At 44.5% G+C, this 14,654-nt stretch overlaps 1 protein-coding gene across 3 annotated transcripts in view; it reads right to left on the reverse strand.

Annotated features, from left to right (window-relative positions):
- The window catches only part of SMOC2 (SPARC related modular calcium binding 2), a 170,348-nt gene that overhangs the window by 14,550 nt on the left and 141,144 nt on the right, over positions 1-14,654 (reverse strand). For all 3 annotated transcript variants that reach the window (XM_046670363.1, XM_046670362.1, XM_046670361.1), the window contains exon 10: positions 310-409. In XM_046670363.1, the coding sequence (XP_046526319.1) occupies positions 310-409 (100 nt within the window). The remainder of the gene's footprint in view (positions 1-309; positions 410-14,654) is intronic.

A 14,654-nucleotide genomic window follows, 5' to 3' on the forward strand; every position in this document is an offset into this window, starting at 1 on the left:
TCCCACCCTCCTCATCACTGCCTGATGGAATCACACGAAATCCCATGTTCTGGGGCCCTTCCCATTGTGAAAACCTCTGCAGTGGTTTAATCGAGTGACAGGGAAAATCTGCTAATCAAATGGACCCTAAGCGCAGGAGCCACGTCATGTTTTGGGGGAGGACTCCTTTCGCGTAAGCCCTGGAGTGTCCAGATGAGCTGACCAGGTCTCGAACATCTAGCGACTAGACTTTGACTTCTAGCTTTTCAGAGCTCCTTGAATTACTGGAGCTTCTTCCAGCTCCTTGCTCTTTAGTCAAATGCAACATACCTCCCCGAGGAAGAGGGATCAGAAACAGCGTGGACCATGTCGGTAGACAGCGCGTCCAGAATGCTCGTTAGAAACTCATTCTTTTTGGCACCAGGACAACCTGAAAAAAAAGAAGTATGTGCATTTTTTCATATTTCACAGAACTCACAGCATATAACAGATTTTTCTCTGTAATGGAAAGAATTGTTTTCATATTTGAAAATTAGTCAGTTGGGGTACCTTGATATTAATGAACTCACTGGAACCCTCGCAGGCACATTACTATATATATTGATTGTAAACCATGGTTACTGTAAATTGCAGTATCTAAGACCTATTGAATTATTACAGGAGACTGAGAGATTCACGGGCTTTCTTATCTCCTTGATCTTCAAAGCAGAAATTCTAGGTAGGTAGATAACTGTCATATCCTACATATGAGGCACTTGAAACATCGCGAAGTCCCAGTGCTGGAGAATGACGGGCTGGAGTCCCAGCCAGGTAAGCTGGAGTCCAGAGGATGCACAGGGTCACGAGTAACTGAGTTTATATGAAGCTTAACATTCTACAATATATTTTACCCACAAGACATCATTTAGTTACCAGCTCCATCTTTCCCCTCTTACTCACACCCACCCAGCATTCCCTAACTCCTCTTGGCCCTCCATGCCCGAAACACTCTTCCCACCGCGTTTCGGGATAACGAGGTGAGGCGATGCAGCACCAGGCATGTCTTCTCTGACCTGGAGAAGCAGTAAGAATATTCGGCGTGGACTATACGGCGGTCCTGTGTTACGGCAGCCACGTCATTCACAGTCCAACATGTCTACACAGTTAAAGACTCTCTGGTTTTCATAAATTTCTTTTTGATACTTGAGTTTTTTATTATTATTATTCAAGTACATGTTTGTTGCCTATAGCAGGGATCCATTTACGCCGGTTTCCACTTCATTAAACACACAAATCAGAAAACAGATGTGAATCCTTACGGGGGCGGGAGAGAGGAAGCTGACAGCGAAAGAGCTGTTATTCTCCTTTGAATACAACTGAAAAAGTAGATTATAATCCATAAGGAAAACAAAAACACAACCATTGGGAGAACGTTACTTTTCAAGAAAAAATAATTATCTCGTTAACTGTTCCCCTGGGAAGAAAGAGAAGATGGGAGGCTGCAGGTGTCTTGGATCATCGATGGGTGACATCTGGGGGACCCCTGCAGCCCTGCCCACACTCTGGCTCTGGCGGCTTTCATCAAGGCAATGCTAAGAGGACAGAAAAACAACAGGTAAGTCAGAAAATGGCTCTAGATTCCACGTCCAGGGAAGCCCTGCTTGGCCGGCTGACTCCAGGAGAACATCTCCAGCCGCTGACAGGCGCCAACGGGCAGGTATGTCCCAAGGGTATGCACACCCCTGGTCCCAATGCCCAGGGACCTGCTGTTCCACAGAGACACTCATAGAAGAACGTGCTGTAGATGAAGAAAAACATGAGCATCTGGGAAAAGGCTTAGCCTGTTAAATAATTCTTAATACCGAGCAGCTCGAAGAAAGAATGATACTTATATTTTGTGTGGTTAGTATGACTTCAATGGGGATATAGCCAGGCCCATCCCCCCAAATGAGGTAAAGCAACACAATATACTTAATTAGAAAATAATATATATTCCTCATGAAACGCAAGACTAACGGCATATAAAAGCTTTAGAAGTCTTTAATGCAAAAAGAAAACGAAATTAACGTAAGTTTACTCCTAGAAGAAGCAATATGAAATCAATCCTGCCGAAGTATTTGTTTGTTGCGGTATGAATTATAGACTGGAATGCACAGATCTTTCCGCTAAGGATTTTATTTCACAGTTGAGTGGCACTTCAGATTAAAAAGATACTAATAACTTTCATTTTTACTTGCAAAGATTAAACTTGATTTTGAGTAAAGGAAAGGAAAAAATGATTTGGGCTCAGAAAGACACAGACGCCCCTTCTCCAAGCCCGGCCTCAAGGCAATCTCCGTCCCACGCTTTATGGACACGTAAACTGGGGTTTGAATAACCATGATTACACACACCAAGTCCACTTGCCGTTGGGAACTTCGGGTCATAGCGTTGCACTGGCTCAACAAGTGTTCGCTGAGTCACAGGAGAAGGTGTTGGGATCCAGTTGTGAACAATCCAGCGGCTGGAGTGTGCACATCCAGGTATCCTTGCACCCCTCGACAGGACGACAGAGACACTGATTGACTTCCGACTTGGAGAAGTACGTCTGTTGGAGTTTCACAGATAACTACTAATGAGATGGGAATAGCCTGTGTCATTTCCAAATAAGTTGGGAGAATAAACAGGGAGTGTGGTGGCATAATCATGATGAACATTCTGGGAAAACAGTCCCTGTGCATCAAGGGTTGGGGGCAGGAGCAGACTTAAGGTTGGAGGTGTTGGAAATGAAGACCAAGAAAGGAACCTGGACCCTGTTTCCTTCTCTCTTTCTTAGCTGGTGTCGCATTATTCCATGAACAGTTTTGAGCGCCCTCCTAATGGGAAGAGGAGACCCCTTGCCATATTCATCCTGGTTTAATGTTTGCCCCTGCACGACAGGTGATTGTACCTCAAAGCTATTTCTGAGGAAAGAATTCAAATAAAAACTTGAGATGAGAAGAAATCAGAAGAAAGGAAAATAAAGAACTCATTATTAAGAAGCGAATTTTCATTACATGAGAAATGACAGAAGTACCGTGAAATCAAAATCTCGTCACCGTGAAATGGATCAGGTCTTGCAAATGTACAAGAGGAACAGCATGCCTTGAGGTACAAGGGAACCCACCCAAACAGCCAGGGTTTGTCGCACCAGGAAGCACAAAGAACAATCAGCCCCTCCCCCAGTCACCCCATCCCGTGGGGACCGCTTTGGGGTGCTGATGATGGCAGAAGGCTCTGTCTTTCCCAGGGGCTGTGCTCCAGACCCCGCCTCCTGGGCACCAGAGCCGTCCTGGGTCCTGGGTTTGAGTGCAGCGAGTCCTTCATCCTCGGGACGGGGCAGCCACGTGCTGACAGGGACACCCCACGAGCTGCGGAAGCTGCAGAGCCCTGGCTGGTGGCAGCAGCTTGCCTCCCGTTCGTCCTGCACAGCATCCTGCACTGAGCGGCTCAACAGCTTCCATAAATCTTGTGTTGTTACAACCACAGCCTGCGGGTTCCGCGATGTAACAAAGTCACTGTTTATTTGGGGACGGTTCCACCCACAAGTCTGCTCTCCAGTTGGACACAGAATGGAGCTCAGACGTCCTAGGTCAGGGAAGATACCCACCCACCATGAGGGGACGGCCCCACAGGAGGAAGGCAGGGCCAGGGTGAGGCTCCTTCTGCCGTCCATAGAGAACCAACAGCCAATTAAAGGAAGATTTGTAGGAAGAGAGGGAGCCAGACTGTCCTTTTCAAAGCTGGACGAAGAATGACTACACCAATTTGTTTACAAATCCGTTGCAAAATAAAGCTTCCAGCTTAGCTTGAAGATGCTCGCCAGATCCCATTTATCTTCAGCATCCAAGTAAAATACTTGACATCCTAGTAGATTTCTGTGAAAACACTTGGGTTCTAACCCTGGTTTTGACCCACACTAAGCGTGCCCTGCTCCCCAAAGCCCTTCCCATTTTCGGTCACGGCTGCTTCTCCACGCAACGAAGAGGCTGAGCTGGTTCCAGAGACGCAGCCTCGGGACGTCCCCGTGCACCAGGGCGCTCGGCAACCTAGTTTATACTGGGGCACCTTACAAGATTAACTTGTCACCCTTTCAAATCAACACGTTCTGCACTTTCTAGGAAATGTCCTTATTTTAAACAACAGAAGCTTGTTGTATAGAAATGACTGATTTCAGCAAGTTTACTTATCTAGTTTCTTCTTTTCCTTTTTCTGTCAACTACAAAAGGATACACTTTCAGGCTGCTATTCCAACCACATCACACAACTCATCTCCATTCATAACTAACTTCTGCTTCCTCCCTGTCACCTGGTGTCCTCAGTATTGACACCAATTGGGAATCCAATACCCAGAAAGAGAAGTTCAGTGATGGCAGTTCCCTCGTACTGTTATCATGAGAAGGCACTGTATGATGATAATCCTCATTTCTGGACTCATGTTAGCCAACATCGATACACAAATGTGGTCTGAGCAATGCCCAACAGGTGAGGACCGGGGATTCTGGGCAGCAAAACACGAATAGAGGATCATAGTTATTGATTTCAAATGTAAGTGACCTGATGGAGTCGTTTATTCAAATAATAACCCATTCATTTAGCTGATCACGTACAGAAATGAGAAATAAAATTGCTTCAATACTCGCTCTTACAGTTTAAAACACAACAATCTAGCAGAGAAAAGAAGAAAATATCTAGAGCAGCCAAATAATACTACTGTCAGAATAAAGGGCATCTTGAGACACAGAGAGAAAAACGCACAGAGCAGAGACATTCTTAAACCAAACCCCACGAATGTGGGGTCACATATTTTGCCCTTTTGGCTTATTGACCTTTGCCGAATTTGAAAGTCTACACTAAATCAGGACACTGCCATTGCCACCAGCTAAAAAGGACTGTAATCTCACATTTTCCACATCCAGCCAAAATAATCTACTCTTTCGAAGTCCCAAATTCTCATTTATTAAAAATTGAGCTTATATGTCGTTTCCCAAGAACAGACTTTCCTTAAACTTTGTTCAAAAAGCAAGTCCCAGGGATGCTGGATCCACAGCACCCCACTAGGTGTCCCGGGGCTTACACAGAGGGGATCAGGGGACCCAGTGTTGTACGCACTTCACTAACACACACCTTCATAGCACCCCCATGCTTCCACTTCAGGGTGATCTGGCAAAATTGATCATCACATCAATGCTATAAAAGGAGAGAAAGAAAGGAAGAACTGATGGGAGGGAGGAAAGAAGGAAGAAGGGAGGGAGGGAGGAAGAGAGAGAAGACAGAAGACAAGAGAGAAGGGGGGAAGAAGGAAGATAAATAGAGGTCCAAGTCACACAGGGATTAAGTGGAAAATCGAAGACAGGACTGAGCTCAAGAACTGTAACCCAGGTAGGGGAGGAGGGCGCCGTAGTGTACCCAAAGATAAATGTTTACTGAGCATCTGCCAGATTCTGGTCGCTGCTCTGGATGTGGCGATGCGGAACCAGTGAGAAACAGGTTCAGGAGAAATCATGGATTTAGAGGGAGGGCACAGTGCTCTGGGAAGGTGCTTACATCTGGGTTAAGCTGGGCCTCTTGAACACAACAAGCACACAGAGAATGCTCTTAGCAGAACGTGAGCTTCAATTCAGTCCCCAGATCCACTCTCACAGAGTAGCTCACACCATGGATTCCTCCAGCCACAGAAGGAACTAACAGCTGGTGGGTCCCGAGCCCTCCATTTCCTCCTCAAAGCATTCTATGTCCATCGCGAAATCTAACACTCCCCTTTTCCCTTAGGTTTTAACTCTCTGTGCAGTTTAGACATAAAAAATAATTAAATAGATATTTAGAGAAGTTTCTTTGGGTACGTTTATTTTACGATCCATAAATATCTGCAGCTTATAAAAGGCAAATAAAGTATATCTTTATAAATCATGCTCCAACTAGGAATTGAGTTTGAGTGTCCTCTTCAAGATAAAGGCTCCTCAGAATCAGGAGGCCACCTCCCCACTCCCCACCCCCGCAGAGAGATGCACATCATTGTGGAGACCTTCTGAGGCTCACCCTGTCCATAATTCAAAAAGTCCATGTGGGAGACGACGGGTAACCATCCATTCTCGAATAAAGGCTCTAAGGAAAATGCACAAAACTTTCCAATCTTAAGTTAGAAGATAACAGCTACTCTTACGTACTCTCATTGTTCTCTCTTCTCTATATTTACATATTTTACACGTTTACTTTCATATTTCTACATTTTCAACATTTTTATTCACTACTCCCAACAAAGAGATTCACAGGCTTGAAAGTGTGCTTGGAATAGTTAACCGCCAATAATACATTGATGAACACCAGCGTTTGATTAAAAGTCAACGCCTAAAGGGACTCTGGAAGTTATTCCCATGAAGATGTGGTCTGAGAAAGCCAGGACCTGGAGAGAATCTGCTGGGTCTTCCTGCTTCTACCCTATTAAACTACAGGCTGGGATGTGAACGATGGCTGTGACATTCCAGAAATTCTTTGCTTTTGATTTTCATTCTCTTTTGGTTGGACCATCTGAGTCCACGACGTGCCCTAGGAATTTACAATAACTGACAGGTTAACTGTGAATATTTGTCTTACAGACAAATGTTTCTTTTCCCTGAGTCTTCCTACATTTCTCAAGGACAATAATACATCATTCAAACATTCATTTCATAACTATTTATTAACCATATTTTCAGTAAGAAGCCCCATTTTCACCCTCAAGGATCTTAGAAAAGAAGTATTGGTGACAAGAATGGAGAGTTTACGGTGATCCAAGTAAGATGGATGTTGATTTTGTAGGATGTGTAGAATTTCTACAGGTCTCCTAAGTTCAGGGGACCGTCACACTGGCAGCTGTGGAACACTAAACGTTTGAGGACACACATCCATGTTTGAATGAGGCGTTTTGTCCAATAAATATTTTTTGCCAAGTATTAGGATCATTTCTATTGTCCTTTCCACGCTCCCCTGATTCAAGGGACTTCTTTCTCCCTCTCAGTGTCACTCAGCAGAACAAGACAACTATGTCTGCTTGGATTTTCTCCTGAGCAAAGTTTTTTTGAAAGTTCCCAATTGACAGCAAGATTTTCAAGGAGAACGTTTTTAAGACTAACAAAAAGGAGTTACCATGAACTATTTATTCTCAAAACATTTGAATAGTTACAGCAGCTCAGGAAGCCAACTTCCCCTTAGCATAATATGTGACGGAAATTTGTACAAGTGTCTCCCTCCACTCTGATTCATTAAAACAGAATGAGGAAACTATGAAAGGGAAGAGAGAGAGCGTGTCTTCTTTATTCAAAGATAAGGCAACTGAGAAGGAGAAGTTAAGAATCAACATGGAGTCAAACCCCAAGAAGAAGGAATTTCGACCACATGCACGTGCTCACGGCATTTGAAAGTCACTTTGAAAATTTTGGTTATTTGTGCCCAAGAATCGTGCCTGTTCATATAAAACTCAAAAGGAAAATGGTGAACTGTATTGCACACATAAGCATCGTACCCTGTTTTTATGTCTGTGCTTTTTATTTTACCCCCTGCGCAGCCCTCCACCTATGGACTGAGTAGTGCAGGCCTGCATTTCTGAGAATATTTCTGAAATATTTCTTGAGATATGGCTACTTCAGATAGGAGCTAAGCCAGTGCTTGTCACTATAAATGCAGTTGCTAATGACAAGTTTTTAGGTCCATGGATACAGGAATAACAACACTCCCATTACTGCTGCAAACCTAATGATATAACAACATAGCCAGTGGGCTCGACACTTACGTTCCTCACGGCACCCTTGCAACGTGGAGACCCTGAGTCTGAGCTCCGTCTAGCGGAATCTATCTTGACATCCAATGGGAGGAATTGCTTCTGGGGCTACATGACTGGGCAGAGACCTGGCCAGGTAAAGGGTGGCCCAGGGATGAGGAAGAAGTTGTCCTTTGTTCCACAAGTCGCCTGGGTGCACTCCAAAGAAACAGCTGCCCCCCCCCCCCCCATCTAGCAGCCCAGCGCCCTCCTGGTCCAGGGCTGGAAGGAAAGAATGAGCAGGTTGCCTAAGCTCGGCCATGGTACCAAAATAGACACCCAATAAACAGTCCAGAAAGAAGTGGACGATGTCCAGGTGTGCACGCTCAAGCTGGCTGCTTTCTTTGTAACAGACATAATTTAAGGAACGCTCTCCATTCAGAGGGAGAAACCTTTCTTTCCAAACTCCTATTTCATTTATTTTTACTTTCGATAATTTGCTCTGCTAGATTGCTTCTTTCACATCCTTTATGAGGAATTTAAGAAAGAACACAAGCCTGAATAACAAGATAGACTGCCCTGTACATTTTAAAACCACAAGCCTGTAAAAATTCATTCATCACTGTCATAAAAATACGCGTCCACTCTAAGACGTGCTTGTAAATTATATTTTACAGCACCAATGACCTTGATTTGATTTGAAGTGAGGTTACATTTTACTAAACTCTTAAAATATTAAGGCTGTGCAAGTGTTTGCCGAGCATCCCATAACATTTGGTGAAACATGACTTCTGTCACCGTCTGAACTGCTAATCAGCCCGTGAGTAATTGCCGTTACCTCTTGCCCATGGCACCGGTGCCAGGAGAGAGCTCTGGGATGGCAGCGCCATACCATCAGCACCACAGAGGCACCACCCTGCCCTATCTTGACTCTCCACTCTTCTCCTTGCTTCTCTTCAGCTCGCTTGTCTGGTCACCCCATCACCAACAAATGAAATGGGGTGGAGATCTTTCTGAGAGTTGTAACCACACAACCACAGCAGTAACAAAACTCCACTGATGGGCCTGTGACCAACTGGATAAAGTAAGGAGAGGACGTGGCCAAGGATGACCAATGACCCATCAGCAAATCTCACCAAAAAACAAGTCAGAGTCATCTGGGGTTTTAGTTACTCAAATACACACAATATTAACCTCTTTGGGGACCCAAAAAGGAAAACAAAGCAATGCCAAAAGCAACAGTGAGGCAATGAGGGAGACAAAGCAAACACTTGTGTTGCTGATGCCCTTCACCTGAGGCCCCTGTGACTAAGGCTGTGGCTGTCCCCCTTCCGTTCCCAGGGGTCACACCAGGATCCCAAGAGAACAGGGAGCTGGGCCACCTCTGCAATCTCTGCCTCTTATGGGGTTTTGGGGAAATTTTGAAACTGATACAAGGGACAAAGGTAGAAGGGACCCCACCTTCAAGAAAATGCTTTCCCAGGCCGCTGTGCCACTTAACTACTTGACAGACCGGCAATCAGACTCATTCCGGATATTTGCTGGGAAGTCAGCATCTGAAGAACAATTCCCAATTTTAATCAGTTTTCAATGCAAAGCTTGATGTAAACTTTGATAGGTAAATACGATAAGAAGTATCTGCCTCGGTGAATTTTCCTTCTCTTCCCTACCAAATGAAGCAGTCAAGTACTTGGCAGAACCGGGGCAACTCCCAAAAGGTTAGGGTTTACACAGACAGAGGGTCTGCCTCCATTTTGGAACTGAGTTATGTAACATGTTTTAATTTTTTTCCTCTACATCTAGAAACGCCATCCAGAGCCAAAAATGGTGGACTCTGCTGACAATTTGATGAATGAGACGAGAACTTAGGGCTGAGTCTAACAAAGAATACTCTATACTGAAAACGTCAACTCTCGGAGACATTTCTTGGGTAATGAAACCAAGCCCTTAGACTCCTATGAGCGGTTTTGTTAAATGTTTTTCATCCATATTTGTAAATGAAGCCAGGTCTTACACAATGTCGTGTATACGAAGAAAAGCATACAAGAATCCTTTTCTCTTTTTCCAAAAAAAAAGAATGTGCTTCTTCCTCACATCACTTCAACTCTTTGCCTAAATTTTGAATTCTTTGTTTGGGTCACAAATAGTATGATTAAAATGCAAACACTTCAGACCTCAACGGCATTCTTATGTCATACACCTGAAATATGTCAAATCCTACACACGTACCAGCCTCATTCCCCCACCCAATCATATGCCCTCTTCCTAGTGTCATTTCTGCAAGGAGTGGGGAATGGGCCAGCCTCCCCACCTCACTCATTCTAAGTTGCCTCTCCTGATGGAAATTCGCCATGTTCATCACCAGCTCAGCAGCTCTACAGTCAATCTCTGCTTCACTGCTCTGGTGATGGCGTTGTATCTGATGCGCATTCTTCTCTGAAAGCATCACTCCAGGACTCTCCCTCAGTGTCACTCTCCCTCACTGCTCCGTCTTGCCCATGAGTCTCCACAGCTAGAATTCCCACCCTTCTTCCAAGCTTCCAACAACAACCACAAAGAAAGCAGACCTAATAACAGGAAATAAAGCTACTTTAATACCCCTACCACAAGAAGCATCAAGAATATTGACTTAGTGTCTAACTCAATGACATGCAATTTTTAAAGTCATGGTCCTAACAAAATGGGGTTTGCTGGGTTTCATAAGATGTCATAAAGCAGATTCTTAGCAGTGAACACCAAGGTCAAAAGAGGTCTGTGTTTATACTTTGTGTTTTTGTCATAAAACACTTAATAATGTCATCCAGAGGTAGCATGGTTTCTCTTGGCACTAAAGTCTGTGGCCCCATAAGGATCCACATGGCCAGTCAACTGAAGGGCATCCAGCGGTCTGGCAGGCCGGAAACTGGCGGAGTCGGAAGAACTCTTTCCAGGCTGGGAAGGACACTGTCGGGCTCCACTCAGAGTCCAACGAAGCATGCCCTCAGAAACACAGCCGCAAGGGTAGCCACTGCAGTGTCCAGGCCACAAAAAGAGAGTGGAGGGGGAGAACGCTTCCAAGCCTGTGAGAGGCGCAAAGGGCTGGCTTTGCCCAATTTTTTGTTTGGAAGAAGCAATTTCCAATAGTAAAATGTCTGTCGAATGTTCCACAGCTCAACTTTGTGCTATTTTGTCTCCTCTAAAAAGCATGAAGTGCTATAAAAATGCACACCATTCATTTCTCAAGAGTATTGTGTTGTTATTGTGTAAGACGCAAGGGGTTTAATTCCACTAATTGAGTTAACTTCCCAGTTGCTGGCACCATGACAAGGTGACAAGAATTCAGGATTTCAACAGTCTCATTAATTCTGCAACCCATTTCCAGGCCCAGGAAACTGACTGCAGACACTGGGACAACCTTCTCCTCCAGACACACTCATGTCACACCTCACCACCAAGAAACTCATGACTCCCCTTACTTGAAAGAGTCACCTGGATTTTTTAATGGACCTTGCCCAATTCCACACTTGATGTTTTCATTCACACTTCTCTCTTTCTTTGTCAGATATGGTTAACACCTCTTGTCTCCATCCTCAACACATAAGCTCAGAAATTACTACCTGCTAGATGCTCCCTTCCAACTTCTTCTAGCTGGAAAGATCAGAAAAGTAAAAATCCACATTTCCTAGTCTCCTTGGCATGCAGGAGGTATGAATTAAGTGAATTCAAGTTGAGGAAGGGGGAAGATTTGGAAGACGTAAGGGAGGTGGAGGCTGTCCTGCTGGTGAGCAAGTGAGGGCATGGGGTACATATTCTTGAGGACTGTCGCCATGCCCAGACTCAGGGTCCTTCTCTGTTGTGTTAGGCGGTGGCAACAGCAGGATCAGGGTTTCCCGACTCAGAAACAAGTGACAGAGATGCACCTTAATGGCGATGGTTTAGCAGCCACCCTTGACATCTGCCCCTTGGGTGCTTCCATTGATTTTGTGAGCATATAATCCCCTGTGTTGAACCCCTTTCTGCTTGAAACACCCACAGTGCTTCCTAATTCTTGAACTATTTTCTGGGAGATCCTTAAATACAGAAGCTTATCCAAAACATCACTATCAAATGTGTGATTGACTAGTCACATAACTGACTTCAATCATGGAATACACGGCTAACACATCTTATCAGGAAGAAGAAGGCAAACATTCAGGGAAAGGCTAGTTTCAACCTCTTGACATATTATGTATCTTGACGGAAAAACTTGTTTTTAAGAAGCAGGCTCTGGGGTAATAAGAATTATTCTATCTCACTCTTATAGCTGCTGGGTTGTCATGATCTGGTTGGTGTTACCTACCCATGTTGGGCACCGCGAAACTCACCCTTAACTGCAGAGAGCTGATAAACAGCTCTGGAATTTGGTGTAACTGCATTGGAGCCACAGGATTACAGATCATGTTGACAAGTTTAGCAGTAGACGCGCAGCCTTGAGAGTACAGACGTTATTGTTGAACACTGTCTGCGGGTCCTCACCAGCCCCACACAATGGGCTTTTCATTCCCACCGTTTCATTGCCAAATTTCCATTTTTTATAAAGCTGCTCTCAGATTAGAAAGATATAAATTAAATTAGTAGCTAGATATTTATATTTATTTTTATACACCTCTTGGAATGATTTGAAATGAAAGCCATCTACGTATCTCACCAGCAAGGCTCTTTGCTAAACTGGTCCACCTTCTACGTACAAGATTTGTGCCTTCAAAACCACCTTTAGAGGAACTTACAAGATAACTGCCTCCAAATATAACATATATTTTTTCAACACAAAACACTGATGAAAATAAAGGGCTATAAAATCAAAATGCTGTGGGAAAAGGGGGTTAGACACACCGAGGGCAAAGAACCACAGAAAGCATGACCCCAGCGGAATGGCAGGAACTGAGATTTTCTCTTTTCCCTGTGAATTCTCTATCGTGACATGCATGCAAATATCTGCTCTGCTCCTTATAGGATTTTGCATGAGCACCATGCTTAGTGCATGCACGGTCTCCCCAGTGAGACGACATGTCATCTGAACACTCTTCATGGTACCTTTTTAATTAGTCATCACCAAGAGCATGGACCACAGCCAGAGTAGTGAAATTCTTGGTAGATTTTTGACCACCACCCTTGCACCTGAGGAGAACAGACCTAAAGAGTGAAATAAAGGGACCTCACAAAGTTGTCACCAAGGAGTCGGAAGGAGCTAAGTCAACTTTTCAAGTGAGCATCCAAAAAGCACAAAGTGATAGATCCCTTGAGTCAAATATAACACAGCCTACTTTATAAACCACAGTGGAGTCATGTTGAAATAATGATTGGAAACTGACTAGAAGCCACACATGTTTTTAAGGACACGAGGGAAATCAGAAATGAAGCCCACAGCACTTGAACTTCTCCGCTGCGCCTGGAACTCAGGCAGAGGCCACAGACAACAAGGTCCAGGATGGCCTGTTTCCGTGATGCTGAGTGGTGTTGAAATGCCACAACTTCCCCTGGAGGAAACTTTCCAAGATCATTAGGGGACTCCGATGTCTGCCAGTTTCTGGTCTCATGGCCTAACCCTTGGAAAACCAGCTGCACTGTCCAGAAGCTTTAACCCCCACTTCAGCCTCAGGCCTCCCTTCTAGAATGATGTATTCTGAATGGCTCTAAAACAATGATTCTTTTTGGTGAGGGCTAACTATTCGAGATATCCACTCGAGCCTTGAGTTGGGCAGGAAGTAACCAGATTCCGAGAGCTCCTACCCACTCTTGAGTCTATTGACTCCCTGAGCAGAACATTCCCATAAAGAAAGCTGTCACCCTGCCAACTTTACTAAGAACTGACACCTAACGTGCAATCGGTACCTGCATTGAGCCCTGTGCTGAGCAAATCCACAGACACAGTCTGAGCTCATCTCACCCGAACCCATCATATGGGGAGTTTGCATCATTCCTTTTTACTGAGGAGGAAACTGAGTCTCAGAAGGTAAAGTTAAATGACACATCACTTGAATGACAGTGACGGTGCAAAACCCCCCAACCAGACTGCGAAGCTTGTGGCTGTAACCACGGCACTGTCTTCTCACAAAAATTCAAGCAAAGGCCCGCACGGTGGAGTCACCCTCCTGAGAACAGGCTGTGGCACCTCGGCCTTCGTTGCCTCTCTCACACGCCACTTCTTCTCCGCAGGAGAGCAGGAACGCAAATAAAACTATCCAAAGGACAGAAATTAAAGTGTTTTAACTTACGTTCTCCAAAGAGAAGCGGGAAGCGGACTGGTCCAGTTTCTCACCAGCGCTTTCAGAATAAAAGAGAGAGGATGAACTCCTCATGGTTCGGTGCAGCCTCCGTTCCAAGGAGAAGGTGAAAGGGAATGGACTTAACTCTCCAGGCTTCACCTGGGGCCGCCTTGTCTCATTTCCAAGGAAGATAACATGACCCCTCCCTGGTGATAGAAGTCAGTGGACTTGAATCTGGTTCAAAGGCTTTAGGGATAAAGTGTTAAGACAATGGACCAGTGTCAACCTCTAGTGAACTCTGCGAGGAAGAACCACAAGATCCTGTCTTAGCTTTCTCATTTTCAAAAAACTTTTACATGCATGAAGAAAGACACTAACGCTCTGTATATCAAAATTGGAAATAGCACAAAAATGAGGATAGATTCTAACAGGCTAGATGGCAGAAATTTTAAAAATCATGATTCAAAATTATCATGGTGCCTGGACACTGAGCCAACACCAACCAGATGAGATATGACAAAGAAAGCTGGAGTCCTGCACTTAGACTGTGCAAGTACAGCTGCACGGTGTTTTATACAAACTGACAATCACTGATTTTAAAATATTCAGTAAAAGACAAATGCCTAGACAGTCTTATCCACTATGAGCACGGAAGAGCATCTTGATTCAGTGAGGAAAAAGGAAAAGGACACAGAACGAGTGATCATTTCTATACTTAG

Source organism: Equus quagga, chromosome 8, assembly GCF_021613505.1.
Source record: "Equus quagga isolate Etosha38 chromosome 8, UCLA_HA_Equagga_1.0, whole genome shotgun sequence".
NCBI lineage: Eukaryota > Metazoa > Chordata > Mammalia > Perissodactyla > Equidae > Equus > Equus quagga.